Genomic DNA, 19,507 nt, shown 5'->3' on the forward strand with positions numbered 1-19,507 from the left:
GAAACCAAAACTCAGATTTCTCTCTTCTGACATATTTGTAAAGAGAACTAAAAATGACACAGAATTAAATCTTTCGTTGGGAAACAATAAGGAAATTGGAAAAATATATATATATAGTTAAGAAACACTTTCCCTGGCCAAATTTTGATCCTGGCCAAATCTTGACTAAATACCTGGCCCATGTGAAACCCTTTTCAATTTTTCTCTTAGAAGCTATCAATGCTGCTTATCACTACTTGTTTAGTAAACCTGGATAGTTCACACAAACTTTATCACTGCCAAAATACCTTTCTGTAAGCAATTTGGTCTGATTTTACCATCTTTGTCCAGGGCTCAAGAAGGAGGAGAAGGATATATTCTTCTGCGGTGTCAAAAAGGTCTTCAAATGGTGGCTGTATTTTCATATAAATTTCTTTTTTCTTTTCCTGTTGGAGTCCAATTTCAAGAGTGGCAGAAGGTGCAATGTATGTGGCAAAAAGATACTAAGGAGGAAGGGGGAGTAAAGAAGATGTTGGGAGAAACCATAATGGTTACAGATTGTTCAGCAAAGGCATTCCAAAAAAAAAAAAAAAAAAAACAAGCTCAAGTGATTTTTTTTTCTTGAAAAGATGTTTAAACTATTTAAGAAAAAGCAATGCATTTATTCAAAAGTCTTTGATTTTTCTTTTCTTTTTCTTTATCTTCACCTACAATGAGTCAATTAGCCAATGGATTTTGTACAAGAACATATGATCTGGATGTTCCAATTTTTATCAGATCACAAAAATTCTGAGGTATGTACTAGGTATTACTGTGATTGATTTAGGGTTTTATGCTTCCTGTTTCCTGTATGTTAACATTTCTAACACATTTATGCTACTTTCCAAAGTGATGTGAAATGCCCTTTTGGAAATAAAAGGCAAGTATACACGAGGGTTGAAAAGTTGGCTATTAGTCTTCCAGTCTAGAGACCCAAGAGACTACTTGCCTTACCCAACTGAACTGAAGAGTTCTTAAGACTATTGCTAATAATCCCTTTCTGCCATAAAATGTCTTCATCTGGTGTCTAATGCTATGGAAGAGATATGGGAAGGGAATAAGAATAAATGGAAAGAAAAACTTAGAACTTGAAAGAAAAACTTAGAACTTTCAAGTTCCTGGACAAACCTGCCATAAACGTCTGCTCATTTCTAGTCATTTGTTTTGTCTCAAAAATGGCTACTTTTATCTGAGTAGCAATTTGATAACACTGTTTTTTTAAATGTTACATACTGGATATATCATGCCCTAGACATCAGATTTAAATGTGGTTTTACTAGGGACCTCTAATTAACTGCATTTTATTTCATATACTTAGACTTATACCTGATAATATCAAGAGTCAACCCAGGCTAAATATTCATATAGCTCAATTTGTCCCAAATACCAAATAATAGTCTTATGTAAAATAATCTTTCTAAGTTTAAAAAGGTCTGCGTTAATATCATAAACATTTACTCAATATCTACTACAAGTCAGACACTTGGCTAGGTGTTAGGTATGCAAAGATTAATGAATAGGTCTCAATGCCTGCCCTGAAGGAGCCCACTCGGTGGTGACATGGAGTTAAAAATCAGTGGTCAATACAGTAGGAAAAGTGCTATAACTGAGATATGCATTGCAAGTAAGATCTTCAGTGATTGTCTATACATTCTTTGCAAGATCATCTCCCACCAATCACCCTTCAAACTTTATACTCAAATACCAATTCTTCTGTAATTCACCTAAATGTTGCTGTTCAGCCATACAATTGCATATATTATTCCTTCAACTTCTGATATTCACCCTATCCCTCCCATCTTGTCTCTTTGATAAACTGATTTATTCTCTCAAACACAACACGGACTTCTCCCATTCTAGGGAGCCTTCATTCACACATTCCTCCAAAGACCATACTTTTCGACCACTACGCTTGTCACACTATAATGTAATTATGTATTTAAGTATCATCTCTCCTGAGGTCCTTGAAGGCAAGGACTACACTTTATTCATCTGTTAATCGCCAACTCTTAAAACTTTTCTTGGCAGAAAGTAGATGCACCATAAGCATTTATAGAATTGTACTGAATCCACAGAAAATGAGTATTCATGACTTGCAATGGGAGAGGAAAAGATTCCAGAAATTCTTCCGAGAGAAGATAATCCTTAAATTCAATCTTTAAAGATGAGTTGGAGTCAATCAAGAGAAGGGGGTTGATGAAAAAGATAGTGTAAGCAGAAAGCAATCATGGGCCAAGGTGTGTAGGCCTAGGGGAACTTTTTGATCACCTTTAGAGAGATTCTAGGCTCCAAGCAGATAACACTGGCTACAAGAGAGAGCTTATGTATGGAAGTAGAATAAGAGATGTTGCAAAGGGAGGCAGGGACCAGAGCATGGATATGATCTTTTATGCTTCACTAAGGAATTGAATTTTGACTCCTAAAGAGGAGTCTCTGAAGGGTTTCAGCTGAGGAATCACATCACTGGATTTCAATTTTAGAAACAGATCATTATGGCATTAGATAGGAGAAACAGTTTGAGTAGATGAAGACTTCAAGCAGTTTGTAAGTTACTTAAAAATCCAGACAAGAAATAATATGCCACCTTCATCTCATGCCTGTTTTTTTTAATTTTTCTTTATATTTTTAAAGTAGTTTTATTGAGATATATTTACATCCCATACAATCCATCCAAAGTATACAATCAATGGCTCTCAGTATAATCACAAGAGTTGTGCATTCCTCACCACAATCAATTTTAGAACATTTTCATAGCTCCAGAAAGAAAAACCTTATAACCCTTATACCCGCCCCCCATTGTTGACTCTTAAGCATTGGTGTGGTGCCTTTCTTACAGTTCATGAAAGAATATTAAAACATTACTGTTAACTATAGTCCATAATTTGCATTAGATGTATTTTTCCCAAATACCACCTTTTATTAACACCTTGTGACATACATTTGTTATAATTCATGAAAGAACATTCTTATGTTTATACTATTAACCACAGTCATCATCCACAACAGGGTTCACTGTGTTATATACTCCCATGTTTTATCCTCTAGCTTTCCTTCTAGTGAAATACACTATCTTAAACTTCCCTTTCAACCACATTCACATTCAATTCACCACTGTTAAGTATACTCACAATAATGTGCTACTATCATCTCTATCCATTTCCATACATTTATAATCAACCTGATTAGAAATTCCATACAAATTAAGCTCATTTCCCCATTCTCTGTCCTCATTCTATCTTCTGATAACCTATATTCTAGATATTAACTCTATGAATTTGCTTATAATGAGATCATATTAGTGAGATCATACAATATTTGTCCTTTTGTGTCTGCCTTATTTCACTCAACATAATGTCCTCAAAGTTCATCCATGTTGTTGCATGTATCAGGACTTCATTCCTTCTTAATGGCTGAATAATACTCCACCGTATGTATATTCTTTAATGTTTTCATTCATTGGTTGATGGACACTTGGGTTACTTCCATTTTTTGGCAATTGTGAATAATGCTGCTATGAACATCAGTGTGCAAATGTCTGTGTCCCTGCTTTCAGTTCTTCTGGGTGTATACCTAGAAGAAGGACTGCCAGATCATATATGGCAATTCCATACTTCGCTTTCAAAGGTACCGCCAAACTGTCTTCCACAGCAACTGCACCATTTTGCATTCTCACCAGCAGTGAATGAAAGTTCTTATTTCTCCACATCCTCTCTAACCCTTGTAGTTTTATTTTTTTAATAGTGGTCATTCTAGTAGGTGTGAAATGGTATTTTGTGCCAGTTCGAATGTATTATGTCCCCCCAAATGCCATTATCTTTGATGTAATCTTGTGTGGGCAGACCTATCAGTGTTAATTAGATTGTAATTCTCTGCGTGTTTCCATGGAGATGTGCCCCACCCAACTGTGGGTGATGATTCTGATTGGATAATTTCCACGGAGGTATTGGCCCGCCCATTCAGGGTGGGTCTGAGTTAAATTACTGGAGCACTATATAAGCTCAGACAGAAGGAGCAAGCTTGCTACAGCCAAGAGGGACACTTTGAAGAACGCACAAGAGCTGCAGATGAGAGACAGTATGAAGACAGCCACTGAAAGCAGACTCGTGCTCCAGAGAAGCTAAGAGAGGAAAAACACCCCAAGAGCAACTAAGAGTGACATTTTTGAGAAACTGCAGCCTAGAGAGGGAGAAAGCCATTTTGAAACCAGAACTTTGGAGCAGATGGCAGCCATGTGCCTTCCCAGCTAACAGAGGTTTTCCAGACACCATTGGCCATCAGACACCACTGAAGGTACACTGTTGATGCGTGTACCTTGGACACTTTATGGCCTTAAGATTGTAACTGTGTAATCAAATAAACCCCCTTTTCTAAAAGCCAATCCCCATTTCTGGTGCTTTGCATTCCAGCAGCATTAGCAAACTAGAACATATCTCATTGTGGTTTTGATTTGCATTTCTTAATACCTAGTGATGTTGAGCAATTTTCATGTGCTTTTTAGCCATGTGCAATTCTTTTTTGGAGAAATGTCCCTTCAAGTCTTTTGCCCATTTTTTAATTGCATTGTTTGTCTTTTTATTGTTAAGTTGTAGGATTTCTTTATATATTCTGGATATTAAACCCTTATCAGTTATGTGGCTTCCAAATATTTTCTCCCACTGTGTAGGCTGGTATTTCACTTTCATGATAAAGTCCTTTGAAGCACAGAAGTTTTTAGTTTTGAGGAGGTCCCATTTATCTATTTTTTCTTTCATTGCTGTGCTTTGCATGTAAAGTCTAAGAAACCACTGCCAACCACAAGATCTTGAAGATGCTTCTGTATATTTTGTTCCAGAAGTTTTATGGTCCTGGCTAAGGGAAGTCTCTTGTAGACAGCATATAGATGGATCATACTTTTTAATCCATCATGCCAATCCGAATCTTTTGATTGGGGAGTTTAATCTATTAACATTCAATGTTATTACTATAAAACAAAAAGTACTTACTTCAACCATTTATTCTTTGGCTTTTATATATCACATCTTGTTTTTGTCTCTCTTTGTACTCTTTTAGTTATCCTCACTGACAATCTTCAATTCTACACTCTCCTCCAAGCCTCTCTCTCCTATCTTCTTTTCAGTCTACAGAACTCCCTTTAGTATTTCTTGTAGGGCAGGTCTGTTAACAAACTCTCTCGGTTTCTGTTTATCTGAATATTTTAAATTCTTCCTCATTTTTGAAGGACAGTTTTGCTGGATAAAGAATTCACGCGTAGCAGTTTTTCTCTTCCAGTACCTTAAATATACCATACCACTGCCTTCTTGCCTTATTATTGTTCCCTTGAATGTGACCAATCACTTTTCTCTTGCTGCTTTCAGGATTCTCTCTTATCTTTGGCATTTAACATTCTATTTAGTATGTGTATATCAGAGTAGGTCTATTAGGATTTATTCTGTTTGGAGTATGTTGTGCTTCTTGGACATGTATATTTATGTCTTTCAAAAGAGCTGGGGAATTTTTGACCATTATTTCCTCAAATATCCTTTAATTCCCTTTCCCTCATCTTCTCCTCTGGGACTCCCACGATGTGTGTTTGTGCACTTCATGCTGATATTCAATTCCTTGGGACGTTATTCAATTTTTTTGCATTATTTTCTCTGTGAGATTTTGAATGTACTATCTTGCAGTTCACTGACTCTTCTGCTTATTCAAATCTGCAATTGTATACCTGTAGGGTATTTGCTTTTCCTTAAATAAATGTTTGTCATCAAACTATACCATATAGAGTACCTCAATACTACATAATTGGACAATACATTTTAAAAAGTGGATGGGTAAGTGAGGTGGGATATGACAGTATAAAAACACATATTAGATAAGAAAAAATATACGATAGAAATAAGGCAAATGTTTGTTTTAATCAGTTTTAAATTACTTATTTTCACATTAACATAGATAGTTCCATACACCAAGAAGAACTGAGCTAAGAATTATACATTTTTAAATGGTTAACATGATTTGAAACAAGATTTTAAAAAGCAGTCAGGAACGGTTGAAATTTTCACCATGAACATAAAATACACATTACTATTTTTATTCACCATGAATTCAGATCTCAGCTTCCTGGAAAGCTCTATTACCTAATATCAAAATAGGGATGACTAAGCACCTGCCACTCTCTAAAGCATTGGCTTAACATCAAATGATTAAGAAACAGCTTCCCCCAGTTCACATCTCCAACAAAAAGGCTAAAATTCCTTGCAAAGTTCTCATTTTATCATGAAATTCAGCCCATCAAGGATAAATAGATGCAATGGTATCAGGGAAAAGAGCATCTCAAAACATTTTCACTTTTATTAAAGGTTTTGACAATGTAGGCTTCATAAGATGTCATGAAATCCATTTGCTATATAATAAGCATCTATTTCTAAGTAGAAGACATGCCATAGAACATTAACCATTTTAATATGTAAAATAATTTTGAATTCTTATATAAAAATATTTGGCTAAAATATGAAACATCTTTGCAGTAAAATTTACAATGTAGTTTAAAAGTTTATAAGAATTCAGACAAGTCTCCTGAGGGAAATGTGAATATTTCTCTTGCCAGATCAACTCTGAACAGTTAAACAACCATAAAAGAGACAAAGTTAGAAAGGAACATCATGTTACTAGAAAAAAAAAAGAATGTGATTGTGGACTTCCTCTATGTCAACCTGACAACCATGACAATGACTTATTAAACATAAGAAAATACAGACTCAAGACAAAGAAATAAAAGGCATCATATTGGAAAGGAAGAAGGAGAACTGCCATCATTTGCAGATGATATGATCTTATATCTGGAAAACCCTGAGAAATCAATGTCACAGCTACTTGAGCTAATAAACAAATTTAGCAAAGTAGCGGGATACAAGATTAATGCACACAAGTCAGTAGTGTTCCTATACATTAGAAATGACCTAACTGAAGAGACACTCAAGAAAAAGACACCGCTCTCAATAGCAACCAAAAAAAATCAAGTACCTAGGAAAAACCTTAACCAAGGATGTAAAAGACCTATATATAGAAAACTACACAACTTTACTAAAAGAAATAGAAGGGGACCTAAAAAGATGGAAAAATATTCCTTGTTCATGGATAGGAAGGCTAAATGTCATTAAGATGTCAATTCTAACCAAACTCATCTACAGATTCAATGAAATTCCTAACAAAATTCCAACAACCTACTTTGCAGACTTGGAAAAGCTAGTAATAAAATTTATATGGAAGGGGAAGACGCCTCAAATTGCTAAAAACATTCTAAAACAGAAAAACGAAGAGGGAAGACTTATACTCCCTGACTTTGAAACTTATTAGAAAGCCACAGTAGTCAAAACAGCATGGTACTGGGACAAAGATAGACATATTGATCAGTGGAATCAAACTGAGAATTTGGAGATAGACCCCCAGATCTACGGTCAACAGATCTTTGATAAGGCCCCCAAAATTACTGAACTGGGATATAACACTCTATTCAACAAATGGGGCTGGGAGAGCTGGACATCCATATCCAAAAGAATGAAAGAGGACCCCTAACTCACACCCTATACAAAAATTAACTCCAAATGGATTAAAGACCTCAATATAAGAGACAGTACCGTAAAACTCCTGGAAGATAATGTAGGGAAACATCTTCAAGACCTTGTATTAGGAGGTCACTTCCTAGACCTTACACCCAAAGCACAACCAACAAAAGAAAAAATAGATAAATGGGAACTCCTCAAACTTACAAGCTTCTGTACCTCAGAGGAATTTGTCAAAAAGGTGAAGAGGCAGCCAACTCAATGGGAAAAAATATTTGGAAACCGTGTATCTGACAAAAGACTGATATCTTGCATATATAAAGAAATTCTACAACTCAACAACAATAGTACAAACAGCCCAATTACAAAATGGGCAAAAGATATGAAAAGACAGCTCTCTGAAGAGGAAATACAAATGGCCAAAAAACACATGAAAAAATGTTCAGCTTCACAAGCTATTAGGGAGATGCAAATTAAGACCCAAGGAGATATCATTTTACACCATTTAGATTGGCTGCCATTAAACAAACAGGAAACTACAAATGCTGGAGAGGATGTGGGGAAATTGGAACTCTTATTCATTGTTGGTGGGACTGCATATTGGTATAGCCACTCTGGAAGACAGTCTGGAAGTTCCTTAGAAAATTAGATATAGAGTTACCCTTCGACCCAGCAATTTCACTTCTTGGTATATAACCGGGAGACCTGAAAGCAGTGACACAAAGAGATATCTGCATGCCAATGTTCATAGCAGCAGTATTCACAATTGCCAAGAGATGGAAACAACCCAAATGTCCTTCAGCAAATGAGTGGATAAACAAAATGTGTAGACACACAATGGAATACTACGTGGCAGTAAGAAGGAACGATGTTGTGAAACACATGACAACATGCATGAACCTTGAAGATATAATGCTGAGCGAAATATGCCAGGCACAAAAAGAGGAATACTGTATATTACCACTAATGTGAACACTGGGGAAAACATAAAATAAATGGGTTATATTGTAGAATGTAGAAATGACCTAGAGATAGATAGCAACTAGTGAAGGGGGATCGATAATCTAATATGAACAGATAAGTTATGGAGGGTAAACCTAATGTTCTGGGAAGGCTCAGAAATGACTATGGTTTGTTAATTTCTGGGGGGTATGGTAGGAACAAGTTTGCAGAAATGTAGTTAATTTAGGTTATTTGTTTTTCTTATTCCTTTGTTGGGTTATAGTCTGTTTATTTTCTTGGGGTAGGGTAGGAACATGTTGGAAGCAATGTAGTTATTTTAGGTTATTTGTTTTTTCTTATTTGTTTGTTTTGGTTTTGTTTAAAACGTCATTTTTTAATTGTTTATTTTTTAATTTTTTTGATAAAGTCAAAACAAACTGAATGAGTGTGAAAAAAAGTAAATGAACAATGAAGGGAGGAGGGGAATGGAATGTTTTGGATGTTCTTTTTTATTCTGATTTTTATTTTTTATTTTGGAGTAATGAAAATGTTCAGAGATTGATTTGGGTGATCAATGCACAACTATGAACAACTGACTGTACACTTTGAAGGACTGTATGTTGTGTGAATATATCTCAATAAAATTGCATTTAAAAAAAGACTATAGACTATGCTCTTCAGCAGGAAATGACACTCTCTAGAAGGTAATTCTTATAACCTCTAGTTGAAATACTGAATAGCTAGCTTTTCAAAGAACACAATCACAAAATGGAGAGAGACCATTTCTATGTCATGTTGAATGATTCCTCTATATTATAATACCCTCCTCAAACCATAAGCACAACTCAAATATAAGCACTTGTGTAAAACTGTTATTCTCTTAATCAAAGATTTCTTTTCTACTGCACTCAGCTACTACAGTATTTGGATGCAAAGGTTTAAATTGTGCTAATCTGGACAAGCCAAGGCAGAGACTCTGACTTGGAGACTTAATGGGCACTCCTGACAGTGGGCTGCTGCTGTTGCTGCTACTTCCAGATACTGCTGGTGGGACCCACTTAGGTCTGAAGCTTTCAACTGAAGGACTGCGCATTTGTACTGGTTTCCTAATGGCCGCTGAAGAAAGAGGAGCCTTTTTTTGGTGAAGGCTGAGTTTCTGATTTGATGGAAGCTGGCGTACAGTCTTCTGAAGTCACCAAAGCATTGCATTTGGATTTAGGTTTCTTCTCTTTCTTTTCTACTGCGGATTTTACCTTCACTTCTTTCTTTTTACTTTCTTTAGTGTTACTTTATCTCATAGTGAATTCTTCATCATTACCTTCACTCTCACAAATATCAGAATCACCCCCAGAATCTTCACTAGTTGCAGAGTCTGTTTTGGAGTCATTTACACTATTGCCATCACTGCCTTCCAGAAGAATCTTCCTCTGTTTAGATGCTGCTAAACACAGCTATTTTAGATGCTGCTTTTCTTTTCCCTTGAACATCATGAAATCTTCTTCTTCAGTAATCTTATCTAAATCTAAGTAACTGCTGGCTACACTGCAATTAGAAATATGAGAAGACTCAGTCATTGTTTTTGTTTTGCTATTACCACATTTTTCAATGCATTTATCTTGAGACTCCTGCATATCAATGGTAACTGTCTGAAGTTCCTTCACTGATAAAGCTAGTGTGACTTCTAAGTCTCTCTCGTAGAACTTGTCATCTAAAGCCATCCTTTTTCAAAAATTTTTTTCCTGTAGTAGATTATCTTCTTTCTCAGGATTCTTCAGCTTTGGTTTTGGTTTGTCTCATTTTAACTCCATTTATGTCATTTTGGATTTCTTGTTTAAAGGTGTAGTTGAAGAAATAAAATCATCATCAATCTCAGAGTCCTCAAACTGTGAGTAACTGACTGGCTTCTCATGGCGCACAGGCCATACCAGGGTCCCCTTCAAGGCTGCCAATCTGCAGGTCTCCTCTAGAATATTTTTAATCTGTTCTATTGTGCCCTTCATTCCCATAAATTCTGTTATGATTCTTTTCATACTTTCAAATTTTTCTTTATACTCGCACAGGGTCTTCATAATATCCTTTATCTCTTTAGCCATATTTTCCTCATCTCCTTGAATTGATTTAGGAGATTTGTTTGAACATCTTTGATGAGTTGGTCAAAATTCTGTGTCTCCCTAAGTGAAGAGATGTTTATGTGGTGCAGGATCTATATTTTCTGCAGCACACTAAATAATTTAACTTGCATTCTCAGTTTATTCAAACACCATAATTACATGGAAGTTTAATAGGAAGTGAGATCTGGTAGGTTTGAACACATTAGTGTGAAATCCTGATATATCCCAAAGTAATTTGGGCAGAAAATAAAAATATATTTGCAGGGCCCTCCTGAGGAACTGGGGAAAAATGCAGAAATGTTGGACTTCCCCACCTGGGTTATTACTGATATTCTCACAAATATTGAGGACTACCAATTTAGTAGGCCAAGCCCTCAATCTTGGGGCTTGCCCTTATAAAGCTTGTTATTGCAAAGGAGAGGCTAAGCCTACTTATAATTATGCCTAAGAGTCTCCCCCAGAGAACCTCTTTGTTGCTCAGATGTGACCTCTCTCTCTAAGCCAACTTGGCAGGTAAATTCACTGCCTTCCCCTACATGGGACATGACTCCCAGGGGTGCAAATCTCCCTGGCAATATAGAATATGACTCTCGGGGATGAGCTTGACCCTGGCATCATGGGATTGAGAAAGCCTTCTTCGACCAAAAGGGGGAAAAGAAAAGAAACAAAATAAAGTTTCAGTGGCTTAGAAACCTCAAATAGAGTTGAGAGGTCATTCTGAAGGTTATTCTTATGCATTATATAGATATCCCTTTTTAGTTTTTAGTGTATTAGAATAGCTAGAAGGAAATACCTGAAACTGTTGAACTGCAACCCAGTAGCCTTTTTTTTTCCCTTTATTTTTTTTATCTTCATTTTATTGAGATATATTCACATACCACGCAGTCAAACAAAACAAATTGTACATTCGATTGTTCACAGTGCCATTACACAGTTGTACATTCATCACCTAAATCAATCCCTGACACCTTCATCAGCACACACACAAAAATAACAAGAATAATAATTAAAGTGAAAAAGAGCAATTGAAGTAAAAAAGAACACTGGGTAACTTTGTCTGTTTGTTTGTTTGTTTTCTTCCCCTATTTTTCTACTCATCCATCCATAAACTAGACAAAGTGGAGTGTGGTCCTTATGGCTTCCCCAATCCCACTGTCACCCCTCATAAGCTACATTTTTATACAATTGTCTTCGAGATTCATGGGTTCTGGGTTGTAGTTTGATACTTTCAGGTATCCACCACCAGCTACCCCAATTCTTCAGAACCTAAAAAGGGTTGTCTATATTGTGCGTAAGAGTGCCCACCAGAGTGACCTCTCGGCTCCTCTTGGAATCTGCCTGCCACTGAAGCTTATTTCATTTCCTTTCACATCCCCCTTTTGGTCAAGAAGATGTTCTCCATCCCACGATGCCAGGTCTACATTCCTCCCCGGGAGTCATATTCCACGTTGCCAGGGAGATTCACTCCCCTGGGTGTCTGATCCCTCGTAGGGGGGAGGGCAGTGATTTCACCTTTCAAGTTGGCTTAGCTAGAGAGACAGGGCCACATCTGAGCAACAAACAGGCATTCGGGAGGAGGCTCTTAGGCACAACCATAGGGAGGCCTAGCCTCTCCTTTGCAGCAACCGTCTTCCCAAGGGTAAATCCTATGGTAGAGGGCGCAACCCATCAAACCACCAGCCCCCTATGTCTGTGGTCATGTTAGCAACCATTGAGGTGGGGTAGACCAATACCCCTGCGTTCTCCACAGGCTCCTCAAGGGGGCTGTACATATTTTTTTCCTTGTTGTTTTTTTTTTTTAACTTTTTTCTTTTTTAAAATCAACTGTATGAAAAAAAAAATTAAAAAAAATTAAAAAAAAAAACATACAATAAAAGAACATTTCAAAGAGACCATAACGAGGCAGTAAGAAAAAGACAACTAACCTAAGAAACTGCTTTACTTCCAATATGTTCCTATTCTACCCCAAGAAAGTTACCTAATATAGCAACATTTCTGTAAACTTGTTCCTACTATATCCATCAGAAATTAACAGACCATAGTCATTCCTGGGCATCCCCAGAATGTTAAATAGCTTATCTGTTCTTCTTGGATTATTGCTCCCCCTTCCTTAATTGCTCTCTATTGCTAGTTCCCCTACATTCTACATTATAAACCATTTGTTTTACATTTTTCAAAGTTCACATTACTGGTAGCATATAATATTTCTCTTTTTGTGCCTGGCTTATTTCACTCAGCATTATGTCTTCAAGGTCCATCCATGTTGTCATATGTTTCAAGAGATCGTTCCTTCTTACTGCCATGTAGTATTCCATCGTGTGTATATACCACATTTTACTTATCCACTCATCTGTTGAAGGACATTTGGGTTGTTTCCATCTCTTGGCAATTGTGAATAATGCTGCTATGAACATTGGCATGCAGATATCTGTTCGTGTCACTGCTTTCTGATCTTCCGGGTATATACCGAGAAGTGCAATCGCTGGATCGAATGGTAACTCTATATCTAGTTTCCTAAGGAACTGCCAGACTGACTTCCAGAGTGGCTGAACCATTATACAGTCCCACCAACAATGAATAAGAGTTCCAATTTCTCCACATCCCCTCCAGCATTTGTAGTTTCCTGTTTGTTTAATGGCAGCCATTCTAATCGGTGTTAGATGATATCTCATTGTGGTCTTAATTTCCATTTCTCTAATAGCTAGTGAAGCTGAACATTTTTTCATGTGTTTCTTGGCCATCTGTATTTCCTCTTCAGAGAACTGTCTTTTCATATCTTTTGCCCATTTTATAATTGGGCTGCCTGTACTATTGTCATTGAGTTGTAGGATTTCTTTACATATGCAAGATACCAGTCTTTTATCAGATACATGGTTTCCAAAAATTTTTTCCCATTGAGTTGGCTGCCTCTTTACCTTTTTGAGAAATTCCTTTGAGGTGCAGAAACTTCTAAGCTTGAGGAGTTCCCATTTATCTATTTTTTCTTTTGTTGCTTGTGCTTTGGGTGTAAAGTCTAGGAAATGTCCGCCTAATACAAGGTCTTGAAGATGTTTTCCTACATTATCTTCTAGGAGTTTCATGGTACTTCCTTTTATATTGAGATCTTTGGTCCATTTTGAGTTAATTTTTGTGTAGGGTGTGAGGTAGGGGTCCTCTTTCAATCCTTTGGATATGGATATCCAACTCTCCCAGCCCGATTTGTTGAAAAGACCATTATGACCCAGTTCTGTGACTTTGGGGGCCTTATCAAAAATCAGTCGGCCATAGATCTGGGGGTCTATCTCTGAATTCTCAATTTGATTCCATTGATGTATATGTCTATCTTTCTTCCAGCACCATGCTGTTTTGACAACTGTGGCTTTATAATAAGCTTCAAAGTCAGAGAGTGTAAGTCCTCCCACTTCGTTTTTCTTTTTTAGAGTGTCTTTAGCAATTTGAGGCATCTTCCCTTTCCAAATAAATTTGATAACTAGCTTTTCCAAGTCTGCAAAGTAGGTTGTTGGAATTTTGATTGGGATTGCATTGAATCTGTACATGAGTTTGGGTAGAATTGACATCTTAATGACATTTAGCCTTCCTATCCATGAACATGGAATATTTTTCCATCTTTTAAGGTCCGCTTCTATTTCCTTTAGTAGAGTTATGCAGTTTTCTTTGTATAGGTCTTTTACATCTTTGGTTAAATTTATTCCTAGGTACTTGATTTTTTTAGTTGCTATTGAAAATGGTATCTTTTTCTTGAGTGTCTCTTCAGTTTGTTCATTTCTAGCATATAGAAACATTACTGACTTATGTGCATTAATCTTGTATCCCGCTACTTTGCTAAATTTGTTTATTAGCTCTAGTAGCTGTATCGTCGATTTCTCAGGGTTTTCCAGATATAAGATCATATCATCTGCAAACAATGACAGTTTTACTTCTTCTTTTCCAATTTGGATGCCTTTTATTTCTTTGTCTTGCTGGACTGCCCTGGGTAGCACTTCCAGCACAATGTTGAATAACAGTGGTGACAGCGGGCATCCTTGTCTTGTTCCTGATCTTAGAGGGAAGGCTTTCAGTCTCTCACCATTGAGTACTATGCTGGCTGTGGGTTTTTCATATATGCTCTTTATCATATTGAGGAAGTTTCCTTCAATTCCTACCTTTTGAAGTGTTTTTATCAAAAACGGATGTTGGATTTTGTCAAATGCTTTTACAGCATCTATTGAGATGATCATTTGATTTTTCCCTTTCAAATTTTTAATGTGTTGTAATACATTGATTGATTGTCTTATGTTGAACCATCCTTACATGCCTGGAATGAACCCCACTTGGTTATGGTGTATGATTCTTTTAATGTGTCTTTGGATTCCATTTGCAAGTATGTTGTTGACGATTTTTGCATCTATATTCATTAGGGAGATTGGCCAGTAGTTTTCCTTTTTTGTAGCATCTTTGCCCTGGTTTTGGTATTAGACTGATGTTAGCTTCATAAAATGAGTTAGGTAGTGTTCCATTTTCTTCAATGTTTTGAAAGAGTTTGAGTAAGATTGTTGTCAGTTCTTTCTGGAAAGTTTGGTAGAATTCCCCTGTGAAGCCATCTGGCCCTGGGCATTTATTTGTGGGAAGATTTTTGATGACTGATTGGATCTCTTTGCTTGTGATGGGTTGGTTGAGGTCTTCTATTTCTTCTCTGGTCAGTCTAGGTTGTTCATATGTTTCCAGGAAATTGTCCATTTCCTCTACATTATCCAGTTTGTTGCCATACAGTTGTTCATAGTATCCTCTTATAATTTTTTTAATTTCTTCAGGATCTGCAGTTATGTCACCTTTTTCATTCATTATTTTGTTTATATGGGTCTTCTCTCTTTTTGATTTTGTCAGTCTAGCTAGGGGCTTGTCAATCTTGTTGATCTTCTCAAAGAACCAACTTTTGGTGATATTTATCCTCTCTATTGTTTTTTTGTTCTCTATGTCATTTATTTCTGCTTTAATCCTTGTGATTTCTTTTCTTCTACTTGGCTTGGGATTGGTTTGCTGTTCATTTTCTAGCTTCTTTAGTTGATCCATTAGTTCTTTGATTTTGGCTCTTTCTTCCTTTTTAATATATGCGTTTAGTGCTATAAATTTCCCCCTCAGTACTGCTTTTGCTGCATCCCATAGGTTTTGGTATGCTGTGTTCTCATTTTCATTCGTCTCTATATATTTAGCAATTTCTCTTGCTATTTCTTCTTTAACCCACTGATTGTTTAGGAGTGTGTTGTTTAACCTCCAGGTATTTGTGAATTTTCTAAGTCTCTGATGGTTATTGACTTCTAATTGTATTCCACTGTGGTCAGAGAATGTGCTTTGAATAATTTCAATCTTTTTAAATTTGCTGAGGCTTCTTTTATGTCCCAGCATATGATCTATTCTGGAGAAAGTTCCATGAGCACTATAAAAGTATGTGTATCCTGGTGATTTGGGATGTAATCTTCTGTATATGTCTGTTAAATCTAATTCATTTATCAGATTGTTTAAGTTTTCAATTTCCTTATTGGTCTTCTGTCTGGTTGATCTATCTATAGGAGAGAGTGATGTGTTGAAGTCTCCCACAATTATTGTGGAAACATCAAATGCTTCCTTTAGTTTTGCCAGTGTTTCTCTCATGTATTTTGTGGCACCTTGATTGGGTACATAGACATTTATGATTGTTATTTCTTCTTGTTGAAGTGCCCCTTTTATTAGTATGTAGTGGCCTTCTTTGTCTCTCAAAACATCCCTGCATTTAAAGTCTATTTTATCTGAGATTAATATTGCTACACCTGCTTTCTTTTGGCTGTAGCTTGCATGAAATATTTTTTCCCATCTTTTCACTTTCAATTTCTTTGTGTCCCTGTGTCTAAGATGAGTCTCTTGTATGCAACAAATTGATGGTTCATTTTTTTTTGATCCATTCTGTGAATCTATATCTTTTAATTGGGGAGTTTAATCCATTTACATTCAACGTTATAACCGTGAAGGCATTTCTTGAATCAGCCATCTTATCCTTTGGTTTATGTTTGTCATATATATTTTCCCCCTCTATTAATATCCTTTATTGTACCCATACCGAATCTCTTTAGTACTGAACCTTTCTCCAAGTCTCTCTGTCCTTTCTTTGTTTCTCTGTCTGTAGGGCTCCCTTTAGTATCTCCAGTAGGGCAGGTCTCTTGTTAGAAAATTCTCTCAGCATTTGTTTGTCTGTGAAAAATTTAAGCTCTCCCTCAAATTTGAAGGAGAGCTTTGCTGGATAAAGTATTCTTGGTTGGAAATTTTTCTCACTCAGAATTTTAAATATATCGTTCCACTGCCTTCTTGCCTCCATGGTGGCTGCTGAGTAGTCACTACTTAGTCTTATGCTGTTTCCTTTGTATGTGGTGAATTGCTTTTCTCTTGCTGCTTTCACAACTTGCTCCTTCTCTTCCGTGTTTGACAGTGTGATCAGAATATGTCTCGGAGTGGGTTTATTTGGATTTATTCTATTTGGAGTTCACTGAGCATTTATGATTTGTGTATTCATGTTGTTTAGAAGATTTGGGAAGTTTTCCCCAACAATTTCTTTGAATACTCTTCCTAGACCTTTACCCTTTTCTTCCCCTTCTGGAACACCAATGAGTCTTATGTTCGGACGTTTTATATTATCTATCATATCCCTGAGGTCCGTTTCGATTTTTTCAATTTTTTTCCCCATTCTTTCTTTTATGCTTTCATTTTCCATTCTGTCATCTTCCAGGTCACTGATTTGTTGTTCAACTTCCTCTAGTCTTGTACTATGAGTGTCCAGAATCTTTTTATTTTGGTCAACAGTTTCTTTAATTTCCATAAGATCATCCATTTTTTTATTTAGTCTTGCAATGTCTTCTTTATGCTCTTCTAGGGTCTTCTTGATATCCCTTCTATCCCGTACTATGGACTCATTGTTCATCTTTAGTTCTTTGAGTAGCTGCTCTAGGTGCTGTGTCTCTTCTGGTCTTTTGATTTGGGTGCTTGGGCTTGGGTTATCCATATCATCTGTTTTTTTCATATGCTTTATAATTTTCTGTTGTTTTTGGCCTCTTGGCATTTGCTTAACTTGATAGGGTTCTTTTAGGATTTGTAGACCAATTGAAGTCCTTATCTCTAATTTATCAGATCTACAGCTTTGTGGAGTACACTTTAACTAACCAGCAGGTGGCGTCCACGAGCCACCTGTTCTCCACAAGCCAGTTCTCCCCTGCTTAGCCTTTGTGGTGAGTGGGGGAGTGAGTCTTATGGGGTCCAATTGGTGTACCAAGCTTGCGTGTGTAGTTGGTATTGCCTGCCCTGTATATGCGGCGTGTTTCTGGGCGGTCAGGGAGGGGGGGGTAGCTCTAACAATCAAATCTCCCTGGTGATCCTGGAGTTTTAAAGCTGCTGCAATAGTCTAATCCTTCAGTTCAGTCCTGCCACAGTTTGTCTCTGCCACTGACCCACAAGTCCTTGGTATTGGCGTATGTCTCCTGAGACTTGCGAGTGGGTTCCTCTTCCAGGCCGTGCACCCTCTGGTCCTCTGTTGAGGGATGACTGTGCTATGTCACAGGTGAGTGCCGTCCCCCCAGGGCGGTTCTGGGCTCCTGGGCTGTGTAGGGATGCTCCCAGTCTGCTGAAATGATGGCTGAATGGGGGTTTGTTAATTCACACTGCTCTACCTTCCCAACTCTGGGACAATCAGCTGAGGTTGCAGGGAAGGCTAATGTCCACACCCAGTTTTGTGGTGTGTGCCTGTTATTTGAAGCACTTCCGTCACACTGGGTTGTCTGGGGCAGTTCTGGGCTATGGGGCTGGCGATGGGCAGGAGTGTTTCCTGTCCACCAGGATGATGGCTATGAGCGGACACCCCCCTTTTCTTGGGAAGTTGTGGTGTTTAGTGAATTTTCTCAGCCACTGGATTATTGCCTTTTGTCTCAGAGCTGTCTTAGTTCTGCTCTTGTCTTGACCTGCCCAAACTGCAAGTGTTTGAGGCTTTCTGTATTGGGCTTCTTAGAGTAATTGTTTCAGAAAAAGAAAAAAGGATTAAAAAAAAAAAAAAAGAAAGAAAAAAGGCCCTCCTCCCAGATCTAATGGGTTATTGAAATGCTAAGAGACAAAGCAGTTAGGGCCATTAAGGAAAGGTCCACAGGGCAGAGAGATCAGCTTTTCTTCAGGATTTGCATATGAGCCTGCAGGGCCTGAGCTCTGCCCTTCCCCTTTCTATGTTCACCAGAACTCCAAAAATCCTCCGCTTTTATTTTGGAGTTTTTCATGCTGTTTTTTTCTATGCCTGTCTCTTCTCTGCTGGGCTGCCTGCTCTCAGATTCTCTGGTGTTTGGTCTCAGTCTATCCATGGTTGGAGTTTGGATCAGTAGAATGAGTTTCCGATAAGGGCTGCCACTGCAGTTCTCCCTTCTCCTTCCCGGAGCTGACAGTCCCTCCTGCCACGGGACTGAGCCTGGCAGGGAGGGGTGTGGGTCCCCTGCCCACAAAAACTTACAGATTTTGCTGATCTCAGCAGTTCCACATTTTCATGAGTGTTGTATGAAGTATGCCCAAAGTCAAATTGCTCTGTGGTGTCCAGTCCACGCAGTTCCTGGCTTTCTACCTACTTTTCTGGAGGAGTAACTAAAACATACAGCTCACCGGTCCGCCATCTTGCCCCGCCTCCAGCCTTTATTCTTGAAGACAATTGTACAACTATATAGCTTATACTATGTGACCATGTGATTGTGAAAACTGTGGCTCTCATTCCCTTTACACAATGTATGGACGGATGAAGAGAAAAATGCAGACAAAAAGTAAATGAATAAAAGGGAGAGATAGGGGTATGGGATGTTTTGGGTGTTCTTTTTTACTTTAACTTTTATTCTTATTCTTTTTTGTGTGTGGTAATGAAAATGTTCA

The 19,507-nt window shown here is 37.5% G+C and overlaps 1 protein-coding gene and 1 pseudogene across 8 annotated transcripts in view; both read right to left on the minus strand.

The window, feature by feature from the left end:
* The window catches only part of RGS22 (regulator of G protein signaling 22), a 235,743-nt gene that overhangs the window by 99,093 nt on the left and 117,143 nt on the right, over positions 1 to 19,507 (minus strand). For all 8 annotated transcript variants that reach the window (XR_005211587.1, XM_037802561.1, XM_037802562.1 and 5 more), the window contains one exon: positions 288 to 482. Coding sequence is in view for 7 of the 8 variants with exons in the window: in XM_037802561.1 (XP_037658489.1) it covers positions 288 to 482 (195 nt within the window). In the remaining variant the exon portion in view is untranslated. The remainder of the gene's footprint in view (positions 1 to 287; positions 483 to 19,507) is intronic.
* Positions 9,382 to 10,570, minus strand: LOC119509514 (annotated as a pseudogene).

This window comes from Choloepus didactylus, chromosome 14 (genome assembly GCF_015220235.1).
Source record: "Choloepus didactylus isolate mChoDid1 chromosome 14, mChoDid1.pri, whole genome shotgun sequence".
Taxonomy (NCBI): Eukaryota; Metazoa; Chordata; class Mammalia; order Pilosa; family Megalonychidae; genus Choloepus; species Choloepus didactylus.